At 34.1% G+C, this 20,916-nt stretch overlaps 1 protein-coding gene and 1 pseudogene across 1 annotated transcript; one reads left to right on the forward strand and one right to left on the reverse strand.

Annotated features, from left to right (window-relative positions):
* Positions 1 to 3,350: 3,350 nt before the first annotated feature.
* Positions 3,351 to 5,948, reverse strand: LOC107831812 (senescence-specific cysteine protease SAG39-like; annotated as a pseudogene).
* Positions 5,949 to 18,700: 12,752 nt separating this feature from the next.
* Positions 18,701 to 20,390, forward strand: LOC107805967 (uncharacterized). The gene has a single exon (XM_016630085.2). It carries the CDS (start codon positions 18,820 to 18,822, stop codon positions 20,191 to 20,193), a length of 1,374 nt encoding a protein of 457 aa, XP_016485571.1. The 5' UTR covers positions 18,701 to 18,819; the 3' UTR covers positions 20,194 to 20,390.
* The last annotated feature ends 526 nt before the right edge of the window (positions 20,391 to 20,916 follow it).

Below are 20,916 nucleotides of genomic sequence, written 5' to 3' on the forward strand. Positions count from 1 at the left end.
CCGGTAGCTCCCCCTTGTCTGTTAATTTTGGGACTACGGATGTGGGATTTTGGTAGATTCCCTTGCACAGTTATATGGAACTGTGGGAATGCACCCAGTAGATTCCCCCAGTACTGAGTATTTACATTTGGGACTACGGAACGGGATTCCGGTAGATCCCCGCGCACTATGAATTACTACGGGACGGGATCCCGGAAGCTCCACTGGATATGAACATATGGGACTATAGGACGGTATCCTGGGAGATCCCCGATTGTTATTATTGGTGCTGAGTTGTATTTTCTTTCCATGTTTACCTTGTTATTGTGTAGTTGCTGCTATCCTGTACATCTTGTGTAATTTTACTGTCGTACTTATTTATACTGTTCTGTTCTTTACTGTTGCTTTTTATATTTTAGTTAACCTTAGTAGGGCCATGAACTTCCTCGTCACTACCTAACCGAGGTTAGACTTGACACTTACTGAGTACTGATGTGGTGTACTCATGCCCCTTCTGCGCATGTTTTTCATGTGCAGATCCAGGTACCGCTACTCAGGCCTACCATCCTTGAGGGAGGCGACTGCTCTAGAGACTTCGAGGTATATCTGTCACGTCCCTAGACCGCAAAGTCCCTTTCTATTCCTGCTTTTAATATTTAGCTCTTCTGTACTTTCATATTCTTATTAGACATTCCGGAGTTAGAGCTATGTAGTATTGATCTTAGCTTGTGATTCGTGGGTTTTCGGGTCTTGAATTTATGTATTGGTATTGAGGGTTAAACATGGTGTAAGCCAAGCGGCACATTTAAACACTGTTACTACTTTATTTCTATCTTAAATTGTTTACTTCCGCAAATTTTGGTTTTTCTTCCGCAAATTAGGCTTACCTAGTCGTAGAGACTAGGTGCCGTCACGATGGTTCACGGAGGGTGAACCGGGATCATGACATTTTCCTTTTCTATTGCAAAAAATATTCTTTTACTTGATTATCAATAGCCCTAGTACTTGGTTAAACATTCCACTTGCCCAACTTCAAAAAGTATAATTTTCAGCCTTTGTCTTATACTAAAGGGAAAACGAAGAAGCATTAATTTCTTTCTTTGTTGATGGGTATCCTTTTAAGTTTGGTGTGAAAATTTGCGTACTCGTTTTTATTTGAGGATGTGCTGGATTTTTGGTGATTCAAAAGATTGCTGGCTGTATCACAAATATTTCTATTTTTTATTTTGTATTTGCTTTCAACTTTTAGTTATGTTTTATGAGACTTAGCAAAATGTGATTTGCGAAAGCAAGATCCAAGTAGATTCTAATTTGGTATTCTGAACCCGTGGCTAATGTCTATGGGCAAAGTGGAGTTTTCTGCTAGACGAAGATGGAGCATCGTTAGGTTGCTGAGGTAGATAGTGGGGTGTGGCTTCCATTGTGAAGGAGAACACTATTTTAGGTTTTTCTTTTTTTTTTACTAGTCCACGCGCTCAAAAGAATTGAGGGTCACCCTTTGTGCCACATCATCTTCTTGTATCTAATAGACATAATTTGAGTGGAGATCGAGTGCTCGATAGCTTATGGTTTTAGTTTAGGTGTCTAAGTAAAATATTCGGACAAGTTTAAGAGAATGTCTATGTATTCACTTTTCCATTTCTTTGGAGCACCTCAAAAATTCCTTCCAAATTCTCAAAAAAATTGCCAAATCAATGGAAAACTACTCTTATTCTTCGTACTCATATTCAGTAAATTCATCCCCACATTACCGTGAAATTGACTGCGAAAATGCATCATGAGATGATCAACAACGGCGGAACCAGGATTTCAATTTTATGGGTTCTAAACTTTAGGCCAATGACTTTAAATACTAACGATTGAATTCTAAATATAATATTTAAAGCATATTTAATGAATTTCTTAAGATGGAATATACAATTCAAGCAAAAGCTACTGGGTTCGGCCGAATTGTAATTTTGCTTCTGGCTCATGCAGAGAAGTGACTCAGAAGCGAATAATAACTTGTACATATTTAATGAATTTCTTAAGACAAATAATAATTGGGAACAAAATTACTGGGTTTAGCCGAACCCGTAACTTGTATCCTCTCTCCGCCGTGATGATCAACCCCCTTCTTCAAATTGGATTTTCTTTGCTCTCTTTTCCATATATTAATTACTCACTTTTCGCAAAGACTGATTCATCTATCGGACTCAAGGTACGTAGGGTGACAGAAAAAAAAAAATTAGCTGACTGAGCAGAACACTTTTAGGCTTTAGTAGTAGTAAATAAAGAAATTAAAAATGTGACTTATAAAAGGAGTTCGTGACCAGAAATACTGCAGTTTTCCAATTCAATATCGAGGAGGTTATATGTAAACATCAAAGTCGCATTATTTAAATTCAACCGAGAAAATGGAACATTGAGAATTCAAGCACAATAATCAGAACAATATCGCATTACTATGAAAGATTAACCAAAAAGAAAAAATGGAGGATTCAAACAAATAACAAATTCCTCACAATGTAGCACAATTATGAAAAATTATCTAAAATGAGAGAGTTTCATTTGCTCATGTGCAGATCAAATCCACAGCATAACGATAACAGAGTTTCAACTGTGCATAAGATGTAAAAAGCGAGAATGATTTTACCGAAGAGGAAATGGAAACAGAAACAGAAACAGAAACAGAAACAGAAATGGAAAGAGAGAGAATAGGGGATGGTCGTATGTGAACTTATAAATCACATTCATGAAATGCGATTCATAAGTGGCATTCAGACGATGCAATTTATCCAGAAATACAATTTAAAAACTCGCGTTCGATAAATACGATTACAATGTAAACAGGATTTATAAGCCGCACTCGGAAAATGCGATTATTAGTCGCATGCGATATAAAACCGCATTCTTTGGGATTTTTAAGTTTCACCGTGTTCCTGAAATACAATTTATAAGTGGAATTCTAAAAGCAGTTTTATGATTTAATAAGTTGCACTTATAAAATGCAATTAAGATATATCATCTTCCAAACCGTTTGATAGTTTAGTTAACATAAAACGCATGTAAATCCCATTCCAGATAAGCATTTTGCCCATAACTATAAAAGGGGCAATATTCCAGAGAGGAAGCTGACACGGTTAGTCAATTGCTAAAGAATATCTTATCCTACCATAAAGCAATATGGAAAGAGAAGTTTAAAAGGCAACTATAAAACATAATCTCACGACTTGTATTACTAATCTGTTCGCATATCAACTTTTGTTCAGCACTTAATGTACAAACTCATAACATACCTAGACTGTAAATACACCACATAAATTATAAGAAGGATGAACATCAATTATCTTTACGTAATAATCAACAGCAAACATGCCCTACGGTGCGATTCAAGCAGACGGATAAGACGCTTGCATAGCAATTCCACAGAGTCCTTCCTCAGCATCAACATCTCTTTGCATTCTTATATATATATCCATTCTCACCCCAATTTGTTCCCCATGAATTCTTCACTAACCAATATTTAGTACCATCGATCACTAGTCTTCCCGTAACCAACGGCAGTGATACCATGATCTAACTCAATTCCATATTCTCCAGTGAAAACACCGCTTGAATAGAATTGGAAATCCGAGCCACTAGCATCAATGGCCACGGATATTGGTTGGTTGGCAACTGCTTTTAGCAAAGCTGATTCACTATTAGCTGGAACGTCTTTGTAACCTGTGATCTTAGCTGCATGGTTTGACTCTTTACCGGTTTTGCAAGTACCATCAGTTCCCTCATATGGGTAATTGGATTCAGTAGTAAGTGTTGCGACCAAACACACACACAAGTATACGCGGTCGTCAAGTAATAAAGTGACTAAAAGTCGGATGTCGATCACACGAGGACTTGTGATTAACTATTAACTAAATTAGACTATCCTAATTATCTATACAAGAATTAAACCTAGAAGTATTTGATTCTAAACTAATTAAAATAAAAAAAAAATAACTAATGAACTCTGAGCCAAAGGACAGCAGATTTTTATGATATCAATGTAATGAAAACGATCTAGGGTTATGGGCTATCTAACAATCCTATTGTATTCTTCTATTGAATTGACTAACTAATTTATCTAGTTTATTGGTTGACAGGATTAATATTGCTCATAAGAATCTGTCGAGTTCTTACTCGCCTATTCAAGCTAATCTAACGCCTATATGTCTATGGAGTTAGAATCAACAAGAACGCATTTATAATTCCTGTAAACCAACCAAGCAAGGCAATTAGGTATATGTCTATCCTAACCGCGAATCCGTTCCCCGATGCCCAGGTTCAAGAACTTGCTCTATTCAATCTTATATGCAATCTAGAATTCCCTCTTTCGAGTTCAATTCAAGATTCGTAGATAGTATTCAATTGGTGATCAAGCAATCAAATAATTAAGTGCATGATTGAATAAATAAACCAATATTATAAACTAAGAAATCAAACTCAATATCCGAATAACAATAGTCATGAAAGAACCACAACTCTAGAATGTGAAGTTTAGCTCCACATAGACATGGTAGCAAAACAACAACTCATACAAAGAAACATAAAAATTACTAAGTTTGGAGGAAGAAAGATGAAACCCGATGAATTTCGGCCTCCACGGTGGCTCTATGCTCGTGTTTTTCTCTCAAAAACGTCCTCCTTGCCTCTTGCCTCTCTATTTCTAACACTAAACTGTGAAACCCTTGATTATTTAACTTTGGGCGAGCTTGACTTTATATAGGTTAAGTGGGCTTCTCTCCAGATTTCTAATTTTACCCCTAAATAACGTTTTTCCGGACCGGACACGCGCGAGCTCGCGCGTAACTTCGCGCGTGATTCTGCTTCAGCCTTTCTTACGCTCGAACTACTGCGCGACTTCGCGCGTTTCTTCGCGCACCTGGAGCTTGATTTCGTCCATTTTTTTGTCTCGTCCTTGCGCGCACTCAACTCCGAAGGGTTGTTCTTGCTCATAAATCATTCCAATATCCTCTTGAAAGCATCATATAGGCTCCTCATCCTGAAATGTATACATATCACAATTAAAGCCTATTTTTCATCAATTAACCATAATATGCCATTGGAATATAATCAAGCGGAAGCATAAACAATAGCTAAATCACCTAGATTTCGCCTATTATCAGTAAGCCCATGGTTCTTGATTATGAATTTAAAAGCATCATCCATAAGACCTCCTTCACATCCCATATCTAAACTTGTGTCACAATCCACCAATTCTTGTTCCGATAAAGAAATTAACTTACCCGTCTTGATCTTGTTTATTCCTTCTGTAGCAGCAACAGCAGAAAATGCCCAGCAACATCCTAAATTATATTATTATTAGGTGATAAGATATTAGTAATCCACATTCATTAGAAGGATGTTATGAATGAAAATGTTTAGTTTGTTTTAGCTTACCACACTGTCCTCGGTCCTTAATTCCAGTAACAGCGCCTTTCGTTCTCCAATCCATGGTAGCTGGAGCAGTCACATTTGCATACTTGAATGATGTGGTTTTTGACAACTGTTGATGAGAAGACACTTTGTATCCATCTCGAGTGGCTCTGAATTCTTCATTTGTCATATCAGCAAACTCATTAATGCTTAACTTGTAACGTCGAGTCCCAGCGTTGTTCACAAACTCAATATACTCAACATTGTCCTTGAATCTTTTAGCCTTCTCTATATCATGTTTGTACACATGGCCAAAGCGACTCATCCACTGCTCGTGTTTCTGGACCATCGAGGCAGCTTCATACAAGTCGCGAGATGTGGCTAGAGATGCAAACATTGCCAACACTAGTAGAGCTGCAAAAGCAAGCTTCCAATTGAATGTCAAGCTGGCCATTTTAGTTTTCACAACCTGATATCTTTCTATTGATTCTATAATCTTTGTATTTGAATGTTGTGGGAATGAAATATTACTTAGAGGGAGCAATGAATTTATACTACTGAGCCGTAGTTCTGTAATGGTAACACAAGTTGTATTTTTCAATTGAATTCCTTAGAAAGCCCGGCAAGTTAAGAATGATTAATTGTGACGATGAAGATACACTTCGTTCACGTTGCTCTGCTTCTGCAAATGACACAAACTAATAAAACTTTCTGATATTTGTTTTTTTAACCATATTCTTAGAATTATTATAGTAGGCAGTAAAAAAGCCTTTAATGTGGTAGGGAAAGAGGCCAAAAAAACAGGCGATCACAACAGTTTGCCTCTGAAGATACAGAAAGAATTAGTCTTCTCGAAATACGATCATATTTGTTCTATTATTTCTGGAAATGAAAGGAAATATTGCAAAAGTAACAGTACCAATTAAATGTAAATCAGTGTGTTGATCATAGTCTATGTTTGCGCTTTTATAGCAATGTCACTGTATGAATTACATCACTGTGGTACGATTTCTCTGCTTATCAACTACATTTTCTCCATTTTAACACTCAAGTGTGAAAAAATAAGTAAATTCAATTGGTTTGGCGGTTGCTGCAGTTGAAACTGTAGAGGCTGTTGTACAGATCAAATGTAGAGGCAAATGTTAGATCTCAATAAATATTAAATTTGAACTCATAATTTTAATGGTGATTTAAGAGCTAAAATCTTAAAGGTTAAACAAATGACCTCCATAGACTGTGACTTCGGAAGTTAGTAGGAGAAACAGAAGCATTTACCTAGTGAAATAACTTTGCTAGGAAACTAACTAATTCAATGATAATTACCACACAAAAAGACTAATTTAATGATAATCCAAGATGAGAAAGATTATAAATTAATTTTAAAAATGGGCTTGCATCATCGCATCAAACTCAATGAAATATATATAGTACAATAAATTAATTACGAATAATTCAAAAGCATTCAACCAAATTTTGGAGTCAAAAAACATAACACTCATAACATTGGCACCATATACTGGAATTTGGACTTAACGCTGAAAAGGCATACAATTTCGTACTCACGCTTACAAATCATTCTCCAAATCTCCCCTTTTTGGTATTATATGTATGTCACAAGTATGTTAATCTACAATTGGACAATTCTGTCCCTGATTATTAGCTTTATTTTTCTTACATTTGAATTAGCAAAACTACTTTTTTTGTATTTCATTACCTAACACTACTAGAATTCTGGGAAAAAGAGACCGCAAAAAGCGACCAAAATGCGACCAAAAGTACCTGGTAGCTATATTGATGGTCCCTTTTATTTAGGGACCAAAGTTGGTCGCTAATTAGCGGCCAATTTTGGTCTCTAAGCTAAATGGACCCATTTTTCCGGATATTGACTATAGAGACCAACTTTGGTCGCTTTATTAATTTAATAATATAAATTTGGCGACCAAAGTTGGTCTCTAAATAAAAATACATTATTTATTTATTTATTATTAATCACTAAAAAGCGACCAACTTTGGTCTCTAAACCAAATATTATATTTTAAAATCTGGAAACTAGAGACCAATTTTGGTCGCTTTTGTATTCAATTATTTATTTATTTTATTAAACTAGCGACCAACTTTGGTCCCTAAATACATGGATTTAATTTATTTTTTAAATATTAGCGACCAACTTTGGTCGCTATATCACCAGAAATTTTATTTTTTTAATGAAATAGCGACCAAGTTTGGTCGCTTTTTGTAGAAATCTGGGTAAATAGCGACCAAAGTTGGTCGCTATTATCCAGAAAATTATTTTTTTTAACATGAAAAGCGACCAAATAGAGACCAACTTTGGTCGCTTTTCTGTGTATTATTTTGGCACAAACTGCCTGTTTTTGCAGCTACACCACCTGCGAGCCATACCAATTTCCTAAATAGGCATTTTATGCCAACAACAACAACAATAAAAAGCAATTAAAAGCAACAAAGAATAAAGTTCAATAGAACTAACACATTAAGCTAACAAAACTAAGTTAACGTTTATTACAAGCCCATTCGAACTAAAGAGAACTAACACAATAGTAAATTGGTATGTAAATTAGTTCTAACACAATAGAACTAACACAATAGTATATAAAGTACCGAAGGAGTGTTCTTTCATCATCCTCGTCTGCAAGTTGGATTGCCTCGCTCGGTTCATTAGGTGGTTGACTGCGTATGAATTCTCCCACGTCAGATGTGAAGCGAATTGAACATATATGAAAAATTATATTGAATTAGTATTTCAAAATTTATATAAAAGCAAATCAAAATATTTAATGAAAAGTAAAAAACTTACATGTATGTAGTCGAGGCTCGACCCTCCTTTCTGAATCAGTCTCTTTCTTCTTCTTTACAATACGAGTTTCATTGAATAGCTCATTTTGCTTCATTGGCATCATAAAGGTGTCTGGTGGCTTTGGTGATTATCCTCGTGGTACTATTACTCGAGATGAACTTTGATTCAGAGAATAACTTGGATACGGTACATGACGGAGTGTGTCTTTGATCAATTGTTTATCTCATTAGCTACAATGATAATAAGAAGGCAACGAAATGTGTTTCAAAAAAGTGATGGTATAGGTAGGATTTAACATGTCCTACGTAGATAAAAGAGGTTATAGAGGAATTTTGTACTTCATTTTCCATGAGGAAAAGAAGTTTGATTGAGAGTGACAAGGTTGATGAAGACGGATGATTTTCCGTTGGTCATTGCAGTTCCCATAAAACGTGGATCATAAGACTTTATGATGACAAAGATTATAGGAAGTTTTGTGCTCAACTTTCTTCGAAGTCTGATCCGTACAAGCTTAATGTAATATTGGATGATATTTCTTCAGATTCAGACAATAATTTGACCGACAAAAGTATGGAAATGCTCTTAAAAAGAATTAAAGGTAAAACGTTTTTCTTGGTCGAGAAGGAAGCTGAAAAATATTTTACCTTTAATTCTTTTTAAGAGCATTTCCATACTTTTGTCGGTCAAATCATTATCTGAATCCGAACCAATATCACATTAAGCTTGTACGGATCAGACTCGAAAGAAAGTTGAGTACAAAACTTCTTATAATCTCTGTCATCATAGAGTCTTATGATCCCCATTTTATGGGAACTGCGACGACCAACGGAAAACCATCCGTCTTCATCAACCTTGTCACTCTCAATCAAACTTCTTTTCCTATGGAAAATGAAGTATAGAATTCCTCTATAAGCTCTTCTTTTATCTACTTAGGAAATACTAAATTCCTACCTACACAATCACTATTTGAAACACATGTCATTGCCTTCTCATCATCATTATCGCTAATGAGAATAACAATTAAAGGCACATTCTGCCAGGTACTTTATCTTAGTTATTCTTGGTGGAAGTTCCATTGCATGTCTAATAACGTCATCAACCTCTTCTACAAAATCCTCCCGCAATCTAAAATTCCAAAACATAAACCAAAATTTCAATTCATATCCTAAAGGTCCAACTCATACCTAAAAGGTTCAATTTATATCCTAAAGGTTCAACTCATACCTAAAAGGTTCAATTTATATCCTAAAGGTTCAACTCATACATAAAAGCTTCAATTCATATCCACAAAAGTTCAAGTCATATTCTAAAGGTTCAACTCATACATAAAAGCTTCAATTTATATCCTAAAAGTTATATTCATATCCTACGAGTTTAAACTTAAACTAAAAGTTCAATTTATATCCTAAAAGCTTCAACTCATACCTAAAAGGTTCAATTCATATCCTAAAAATTCAACTCATATCCTAAAAGGTTCAATTTATATCCACAAAAGTTCAAGTCATATCCTAACGGTTCAACTCATACATAAAAGCTTCAATTTATATCCTAAAAGTTATATTCATATCCTACGAGTTTAAACTTAAACTAAAAGTTCAATTTATGTCCTAAAAGCTTCAACTCATACCTAAAAGGTTCAATTCATATCCTAAAAATTCAACTCATATCCTAAAAGGTTCAATTTATATCCACAAAAGTTCAAGTCATATCCTAACGGTTCAACTCATACATAAAAGCTTCAATTTATATCCTAAAAGTTATATTCATATCCTACGAGTTTAAGTTCAATTTATATCCTAAAGGTTCAACTCATACCTAAAAGGTTCAATTCATATCCTAAAAATTCAACTCGTATCCTAAAAGGTTCAATTTATATCCTACAAGTTCAATTCACAAGAACAAAACCTAAAAACTATAAGTTATATTCGTATCCTATGAGTTTAAACTTAAACTAAAAGTTCAATTTATATCCTAAAAGTGGGCGACTCGTTATACTCAAACAAGAGCCACGCAACGATTCGCTTAAGGCCTTAAACATTAACATTGTCTTGAACTTTAAAAGAAAATCCAAATATACTATCATGTGTCTATATTAAAAATCTACCTATAAACTAATCAAGATTAAACTAAAAGTTCAATTTATACCCTAATATATATCTACCTATGAATCAAGTCTTTGACGTTAAATTAGTATCTATTGCTTACTAAAATATTGAAGGAGAAATACTCAATAAAGCCTAGCCTAAATATTCAACCCATACCCTAAACCCTAGATTTCTATAAAATGTTAAATAATGATAAATACAATCTAAACCCTAGGTTTCTATAAAATACAATGTTAAATAATCAATTGAAACACTAATTCTAGGTTGAAACAATAAACAATTGAAACACTAATTGAAACCCTAGGTTTGTAATTCTAACCTTGAATTTTTAGGAGGTGGAGAAGGAGAGACGCAACAGCGGCAGAGGCGACGGCGACGGCGGCAGCTGAGCGGTGGTCGTTGGTGGCGTGGGTGGGGCCTGGTGGTGGGAGTTGGAAGGGGGGTGGGGTTTGAGTGTGAGAGAGAAAAGAGGGATTTTGGGAATTTTTTAGAAAGAATGGGAGGGGATCCCGGTTTTGAGAGTTATGTAATTAAAATAGCGACCAACGTTGGTCGCTATTTTGGTGGGTAAAACAGTTTTGAATTTTTAGAAATAGCGACCAACTTTGGTCGCTATATTCTGACCGTTTGACCGAAATAGCGACCAAAGTTGGTCGCTAGTATAGCGTAAGTATATATATTGTATATATATAAGCTGTATTCGATACGTTATTACCTAATACACTTATAGTTAGTGCATAGTATAGCGTATGTATGTATGTATGTATGTATATATATATATATATATATATATATATATATATATATAAGCTATATTCGATACGGTATTACCTCATACACTTATACTTAGTGCATAGTATAGCGTAAGTACATATATTATATATATATAAGCTATATTCGATACGGTATTACCTCATACACTTATACTTAGTGCATAGTATAGCGTAAGTACATAGTATAGCGTAAGTACATATTATATATATATATATATAAGCTGTATTCGATACGGTATTACCTAGTACACTTATACTTAGTGCATAATATAGCGTAAGTATATATATTGTATATATATAAGCTGTATTCGATACGGTATTACCTCATACACTTATACTTAGTGCATAGTATAGCGTAAGTACATATATTATATATATATAAGATGTATTATATATATATATATAAGCTGTATTCGATACGGTATTACCTCATACACTTATACTTAGTGCATAGTATAGCGTAAGTACATATATTGTATATATATAAGCTATATTCGATACGGTATTACCTCATACACTTATACATAGTGCATAGTATAGCGTAAGTACATATATTATATATATATATAAAAGCTATATTCGATACGGTATTACCTAATACACTTATACTTAGTGCATAGTATAGCGTAAGTATATATATTGTATATATATAAGCTGTATTCGATACGGTATTACCTAATACACTTTACTTAGTGCATAGTATAGCGTAAGTACATATATTATATATATAAGCTGTATTCGATACGGTATTACCTCATACACTTATACTTAGTGCATAGTATAGCGTGAGTATATATATTATATATATAAGCTATATTCGATACGGTATTACCTCATACACTTATACTTAGTGCATAGTATAGCATAAGTACATATATTATATATATAAGTTGTATTCGATACGGTATTACCTCATACACTTATACTTAGTGCATAGCATAGCGTGAGTACATATTATATATATATATATATATATATATATAAGCTATATTCGATACGGTATTACCTCATACACTTATACTTAGTGCATAGTATAACGTAAGTACATATATTATATATATAAGCTGTATTCGATACGGTATTACCCCATACACTTATACTTAGTGCATATTATAGCGTAAGTACATATTATATATATATATATATATATAAGCTGTATTCGATACGGTATTACCTAATACACTTATAGTTAGTGCATAGTATAGCGTAAGTACATATATTATATATATATATATATAAGCTGTATTCGATACGGTATTACCTCATACACTTATACTTAGTGCATAGTATAGTGTAAGTACATATATTATATATATATTTGTATTCGATACGGTATTACCTAATACACTTATAGTTAGTGCATAGTATAGCGTAAGTATATATATTATATATATATATAAGTTGTATTCGATACGGTATTACCTAATACACTTATAGTTAGTGCATAGTATAGCGTAAGTATATATATTATATATATATATATATATATATATATATATATATAAGCTATATTCGATACGGTATTACCTCATACACTTATACTTAGTGCATAGTATAGCGTAAGTACATATATTGTATATATAGACACACACGCCCGCTTCGTAGTACTATTCATCCCTTGTATTACAAAATTATTAACGACTTACATTTATATTATTTACATAGTAAACACAAAAGTGATTTTTAAATTTGACCATATAGAGACCAACTTTGGTCGCTAACTTTAAATGAATTTAATTTAGCGACCAAAGTTGGTCACTAAATGTACATGAATTTAAATTAGAGACCAAATTTGGTCACTAAAATTTAATCAGATTTATTTATATTTTATATAATATTTAAATTAATAATAAAAATTGTTAAACGTTAGAACTGGGTCCCACATTGGCGACCAACTTTGGTCGCTAAATTTTGAATTATATTTATTTATATTTTATAAATTTTTTACATAAATATATATTTATTAAAATATTATAATTGGGTCCCACTTTAGCGACTAAAGTTGGTCGCTATCTTCTTATCCTTCAGTTAGCGACCAACTTTGGTCGCAAGTTTTAAATTATATATATTTATATTTTATAAGTTTTATAAAATAATAATAAAATTATTAAAAAAAATTGTGTGGGTCCCACTTTTGCGACCAACATTGGTCGCTAAACTCAGTGTATCTTTGACCAAGCAAGTCTGACCAGTCCAGTCAACAGTTTGACTAAATTTGCGTCCAAATAGCGACCAACTATGGTCGCTAAATTATTTCAAATATTGTTTTTATTATTTTCGGTAGTTTGGCGACCAACTTTGGTCGCTTTTCTTAACAGACCAAATTTGGTCGCCAATATTTGGTCGCTTTTTGGCCGAATTCTAGTTGTGTAAGGCATGCATTGGTCCTATCATGTCATTCAATTTTGCTATTTCTTTGGTTGGATTTGCTCGTCAAGTATTTATTCTATTTTTTTTAATCTTCACATTGAGTAAACTACCTTCTTTTTTTTTTATCCTATGATGAATTATATTCTATGTCGACCTTCAGATATATTGATTCGTAAATACGAAATTAGAGTAAGTGAAAATGTTAAAAGAGAATAAAATAGACCTAAAATCACATGGAAAAAATTATCTCGAAAGATCTATAATCTCTTGAAATCAATGCAAATTTAGCAAAAAATAAGACAATGAAAGAAAAAGATTTATATAGGTAATACCATTAGAAAGAAATATATTTTAGTCATGTTAATATGGATACTTTAGGTCTTATACTTGTTGTGATCACCTAATTTTTGATCATGTTTGAATTTATTCTCACTTTTAACACTCACTTCCCACTTCCCCCACTTTCTCCACTTACTACCCACTTCCCTCACTCTCTCCACTTATGTTCCCCACCTATATTCTTCACTCTTCCATCATATAATCTCTACTTATAACACACGACACACACACAAAAGGGGGCGAAAATTAGCAAAACATTTCAGCCATAGACCCTCCTCAAATCCACCAAAACGAGCCCCAAAAATCTGCACAAAATAGTCCAAAACGAGCCCCAAAAGTAGCCCTTAAAATCTGCACAAAAACAGTCCATTAACAAACTCTGAACCGCCATGAAAACCAGCGAAAAGAGTTCCAATTCCATCCCAAAAATGAGCTAAAAAAACCATCAAGTAGCTCGAAAACAACCCCCTTTTCCTCATAAAATAGCAGTGTTTTTGGGTCAAGAAACAATTGAGGTTTTTGATCGATTTTCCAGCGAGGTTTTTCGCTCATATTTGTCCGCAGATCCTGCCTTATTTTTTACTTCAATATTGAAAAATAATCAAAGTTTAAAGTAACATGACCTTGAGGTTCATTTCTAATCTTTTGCCGTTTTCGCTATCTTTCAATTTTGAATATAATGGATTCATTTTTTGTTGAGTGCGTATTTGTTTGGCCATGCCCTCATTTTACTTCAATTGCTTATTGTTTTGGACATTAATTAGATTTGATGTATTTTGAATATATTTATTTGTTATGGTAGATCTTTCTTTGCTAGTTGATTTCATTAGAATAAGTGGTTAAATTTAAACCAATAATATTTTATTGTTAAGAGATTTGCATTTAGTAAAGATTCTGGGCTATTTGGCTTTTTAAGTGGAGAACTAATCTGTTTGGCAGAAATTAAAAGTTTGGAGTTTATTTATTTATATATATATATGTTTCATCCTCTTACTAGTCGCATTAGTTAGCAGAGACGAAGCCAGAATTTAAAGTTTATGGGTTCTAAATTTTCCACAAAACACATAGTGTGTCTTAGTTACTGGGTTCACAATTAAATATTTATACATATTTCATGAATTTCCTAATATAAATAGAACGTTTAAGCAAAGGTGACTGGGTTCCGCCGAACCCGCACACTGTAGGCTAGCTCAGCCTCTGTTAGTTAGTAGAAGACGTAGGCATAAATTGTTGGGATGTGACGTTAATGGGTAATTATCTTTTTGAATAGATTCATAATAGCTAAAATCATAAATTTCTTCCACAATTAATTTCATTCCCTAATTCATGATATTGCATTGATCTCAAATGTAGTAGGAAATAATTCATGAACATCCTAAAATACTTTAGGCGCGATTAATAATGAACCAGCGTGACTATGGGTACGGTTCTCGTGGCATAGTCATGATGCGTAAATCCCAATTCAAATGCGCGTTTCACGCGACTTGACCTCAACTTCAAATGATAATAATAAACATATTGTAAATTGCGGGTGCATTTCACGTGGTGCAATTTGCAATGTGTACCAAAACGATAAGTGTACGACATCGTAACTTATTCAAGAAATAATTCCATAAATCTTTAAAGCAATAAATAATTAAAAGCGATTAGAAAGTTAAAAATGCACAATAGGCTTTAAACACGTAATAAATCAGATAATTAGGCCAATTATTAATAGTTTTAGCGACCGTGCTAGAACCACGGAATCTGGGAATGCCTAACACCTTCTCCCGGATTAACAGAATTCCTTATTTAGAATTTCTGGTTCGCAGACTTTTAAATAAAGTCAAAATTTCCTTGATTTGGGATTTAAGATAAACCGGTTACTTGGGACACCAAATAAACTATTCCAAGTGGCGACTTTGAAAAATAAATAAATAATAATCTCATTTCGAATAATGTTACTTAAATTGAAAAAACTCACTTATATCCCCTCGGACGAGTAAAAAAGGAGGTGTGACACTTGCTATGCTTCTTCTAGTCCTATTAGAAATTCTAATGCCAATAGCAAATATAAAGGATTTTTATATAGAAAAATATTGAGAATATCTATGTTGGCCTAAAATGATTTTTAAATAAGTAACATGGTCCGTAAGAATTCATATAGGCTATAGCCATTCTCAACTTGTTAACTTCTTAAACATAGTTATTGTTGTTGTGAGCCCATATAATTAGTTCAAATCATATTACTACTATTAAACATGAATTCTTAACTAAAAAAGTTTGTTAGTAACATTACTTGTGTAAAACTTTTATACCCAGTTACTTCATTACACGTAGCATATCGTATTTATCCAAGATTTAAGGAAGAGTCGCATTCTTAAGGTGTGATGTAGTCTACCTTAACATACGTATTAATATTTGATTTCACTGCTCAAATTCGAGACCTATAAATCATAGGTACACAACTTTAATATATTATTGCTCCAAGCTCCCTTCAGATAAATATTGATTAGGAAAAGAGAGGAAGGCCTTCATAATTAGTCTCACAATTGAAACACTGGGATATGCATAAGAAGCCACTGCCGCAGACCCCACCATGAAAACAAGAAATATATTGCATAAGTGCATCCAATATGGCACGAGTCACTACCATCATCATCAATATAAAAAATTTTAAATTATCTTTTCATTTTTCTATAGTATTTTAAAAAGCATAATAAATTTATCCTGTATAAATCCAATCCACAAAAACCAAAAATATGTACAGAAAAAGGACAACTGTCCCATATATTTGATGCTGCGTCACCATTGTTCACCCACCCGTGCTGCTCCATTACTCTATTTTATCCATTTGTTTAGTTAATTTTCTCCCCCGCTGCTCATTTTTGCTGGACGCTACTAAAATCCAACTTAAATTAATTATTTAATTCTGTGTTGATATAAACTTTTCAAAAAAAAAATCCAAATTGTCCTAAAATTAGTGTTTTTATATTGAAACCTAAGACAAACTTTACTTGCGATATTCTCTTCTGTACAAGTTCAAACGGTGGCCAACGTTTGTTAGAGCAACACATTAGAAACCCAAGTTCAAATCTAACAACAAAATATTAAGCGAATTTTTCTTATTTATTTGTATCGAATAGGGTGAGTAGATCATAGTATATACATGAATATAACTCCCTCCGCTTCACAGCAGAAAGAATTACAAGAAAATACATATGACTTCACACCATAACAAAAAATGATTCATATTTTTAAGTTTTACCCCACCTAGCTCACATTGTACATATTTTGAAAGCACTTGCAAATTCAAAATCTGTGTTCTTACAACCATTGCTTCTAAAAGCTATGGAGTTAATTCTTTATTCTCACAACCATTGTTTTCACTCTCTCTTCTTCTCACATCTTCTACATATATGCTTCAAGGGCCGTGTATTTTCTGATTCTCCTCATGTGTCACGTGCTTGCAATGTAAGAACGTTGAAGAGTAGAAGTCCACCATTGAAAACCATTCAAAGCTTTGCTTTTGAAAATGGGTTTTTTTGAATTTATTAGTTGTTTGGATTGGGTGTTGTTCCAATTGATTGAAAATATCAAAAGAAGTTCAAAATTTAAATTTGAAGTGATTTGGAGTAGATTTGAGCAAGATTTGAGTTAAATTTCATAAAAGACGCAAGGAAGAAGACGAAGTCAGTTTTTTGTATAATTATGTATAATCTTATATAATAGTGTAAATGAGTGTAGAAACACACCTTATACACTATTATACACTTTTATACACCTTTATACAAGCATCCGTAGACGAACTTCTTCCACGATTTTCAATTGCAATTCTCGTTCAAAACCAGTCCAAATCTCCATTAAATGACTTTAAATTTTATATACAACCTCCTTATACTATTTCTAACAAGTTTAAATAACACCCACTCCAAATTTCTCACAAAATCAAATTCAAAATTTAAACCCAAATATTTAAGCTTGTTAAAAAATCTAATTTTCACCACCCAAATGAATTTGGTTTGTTGAATTAATATTTGATTCACAGTTACTGGTTCGAAAATTAATTTAAAAGCTTAAGGAATCTTTTTTTAAAATTAAATAGTAATTTTGAGAACCTATTTGAGTTGGATATTGAATCTTAGCCTATTATTTTTGGGCTAGTTGGTTGTAAATTGAAATATGAACTATAAAATTGAAAAGTATGGAACTCAGTTGTTCTAATATGAAATTTTTCCTTCACAATAAGTGATCAGTTTACTTTTTCATTTTGGTTCAAAATAAGTGTCAAGTTAGATAATTTTACTCTTTTACCCTTATGTGCATATCCCTAAAAAGTTTTCTCACTCCTCCCTATAATTATGTGACCAATATTTAATAAGGGTAGTTTAGTCATACTATGTATCTTTGTATAGGGTTTAGCATTTTCTTAATGGGCATGCTAAAAGAAAACTGGTCACTTATTGTGAACCGGAGGGAGTATTATTTTTGTTTTTTCATACTCCCTCCGATCCAATTTATGTGAACCTGTTTGACTGAGTACGGAGTTTAAGAAAAAATAAAGACTTTTGGAATTTATAATCTTAAACAAGTCAAAAAGGGACCCAGAATATTTATGTAGTTATAAAAGCTTCTCGTTAAGAATAGAATTATAAATTTAAGATAAATTATTATTAAATTTTAAAAAGATTATTTTTTTAAAACGGATCGAAAAAAATAGGTTCACGTGAGGAGTAATTTTTTTCTTCAATGAAATGATTTACAACGCACAAGATTTCTCCTACGCATCACCATTATCTGCCTTGTTAGTTGTTATTCCTACTACGCAATAACAACAAATAATATTACAACGTCCCCACCATCGGACCCACCTGAAATGCATTTTTTGGGACCCACATAAACCCATATGTGGGCCTACATGAACTAGTCAAAATCTCCCTCTTCTCCTTCTATTTCTCTGCTCCTTCCCCTTGCTTTTCCAAGTTCCTATGGCTCCTCAAAACTCTTCCATTTCTTTGTAGTAGCTCAAAAATTCCTCCCAAATTCTCAAAAAATAGCAAAATCAATGGAAAACTACTCTTATTCTTCATACCCAGATTCAGTAAATTCATCCCCACGTTCTCGTGAAATTGACTGTGAAAACGCATCATGGGATGATCAACCTTCTTCCTATAAGGTCAAGTTCATGTGCAGCTATGGCGGTAAAATCCACCCTAGACCCCACGATAACCAACTCGCCTATGTCGGCGGTGAAACCAAAATCCTCTCCGTTGATCGTAATATCAGATTCTCAAATCTTATTGCCAAACTTTCATCTATTTCCGACTGTGACGTTTGCTTTAAGTATCAGTTACCTGGTGAGGATCTTGATGCTTTAATTTCAGTAACTAATGATGAAGATTTGGAACATATGATGCTTGAATATGACCGGCTTTATCGCGCTTCAGCTAAACCGGCTAGACTCCGGCTTTTTTTGTTCCCAATGAATACACCGGCGACAAGTACTTTCGGTTCTACTGACTCGAAACCTGAGAGTCAGTGGTTTGTTGATGCTTTGAATTCTGTTCAGTTACAGGACGTGAATTCACCGACGGCTGTTTCGCCGGTGCCGGCCCCGGCGGGTACTCCTGATTTTTTGTTTGGTTTAGAGAAAGGACAAACTCAACAACCTCCGCCGGTAAAGTTACAGGATCCGGTTCCTCCGCCGTCGGTGCCGGAGGTTTTTGCAAAGGAATTTCATGCTGGTTCTGATGACCGGCATATCATCGGGGATACTGTAATTTCGCCCGCGGCGGCTGATTATCAGAGACAGATTCAGGAAATGCACAGGTTGCAGCAGCATATTTCGAACCACGAACAAGCTATGTACAACAGAAAGGTTGATGAATTTTATCAGCAAAAGGGTCCTCCTCCGCCGCCTCAACAGACGGTGCCGGTGAAAAATCCGGCGACGTTTTGGCCGGAACGGCATATGACAAGTGGACCTTACCAAACAACAGCAGTTCAAACTGAGCAACCTGTATACATAGTTCAAACACCCGCTGGGGTTTATCAAACTCCGGCGATGCGACCGGTGACTAACCAATTGGGTGGTCAGGCTTATTACGGCATGCAGCGCGTGATGCCGGAGGTATACCGGGAACAGCCGGTGTACGGCGGAGTTCCGCCACAGCCAACAATTCAACAGCCGAAGATGGTAGGAGCTTACACGTCTGAAAATATGGGGATGGTGCGGCCACACGCGCCGGCGGAGCCTACGTATACACAAGTTGGGTATGATAGTGTAGGGAGACAGGTGTATTATACTGCACCAGCAGGTGTTATGCAACAGCCAATGCAGCATCCTGCGGCGGCTGCTGCTGCCGCTGCAGCGGCGGTGGACGGGAGGCAGAGTGGTGGCGCGTTGAATCCAGATGGTAGAATTGTTGGCAAGCCTTGAATCTTATCCTTCTATTTCTTTGTTGTTTTTAAGTTCATTTTTAAGGGAATATAGGATTTTGTGAACTTTGCGGAGGGCTATGGTTGTGTGCTTAGTTTTGTTCTGAAATATTTATGTACTAATGTTTTGTGGGATTGGGATATCAGATGTGCAAGTGGAAAAAATTAGTAACTAATGTTGATTAAGTACGAATCTAAACCATGTTCAAGAAGCAATGATCATTTGGATTAATTGTTAATTTATCTTACAAGAAAGACATCCTTATAAATATAGTATTAGTATACTACGAAGTAGAGCAATAAGTAACTGCTTTAATATCTCAGCAACACTTAACTCTACATTTTAGGTTTTCTTTGAGATGATTCGAGGCATTGTTTGAACTTTACATAGTTAATTAATCCGAATCAGATCACGTTGTGGATATATGTCTATATATAAGAAGATATGGAGATACTCTGAATGGTATAGAATGTTACAAGAAAAATCATGCATGTCTAATTTGCTGGGTTACTGTTTGTTGTTACAATCTTTCTTTTTTTTTTTTCGGATCGAGGATCTATCTAAAATAGTATCTCTATTATTTCAAGGTAGGAATAAAGTATATTACACATTAACTTCCCCAAACTTTACTTTGTAAGAGTTCTTTGTCGTCATGCAAGCATGATTTAAGAATACAAAGGTAGGAGTAAATGATATGCCTCATATAGGGGTGGTAATTTGAGC

This window comes from Nicotiana tabacum, chromosome 16 (assembly GCF_000715075.1).
Source record: "Nicotiana tabacum cultivar K326 chromosome 16, ASM71507v2, whole genome shotgun sequence".
NCBI lineage: Eukaryota > Viridiplantae > Streptophyta > Magnoliopsida > Solanales > Solanaceae > Nicotiana > Nicotiana tabacum.

Coding starts and splice junctions, on each gene's coding strand:
- LOC107805967 (XM_016630085.2), top strand. CDS start 18,820: ATGGAAAACTACTCTTATTCTTCATACCCAGATTCAGTAAATTCATCC.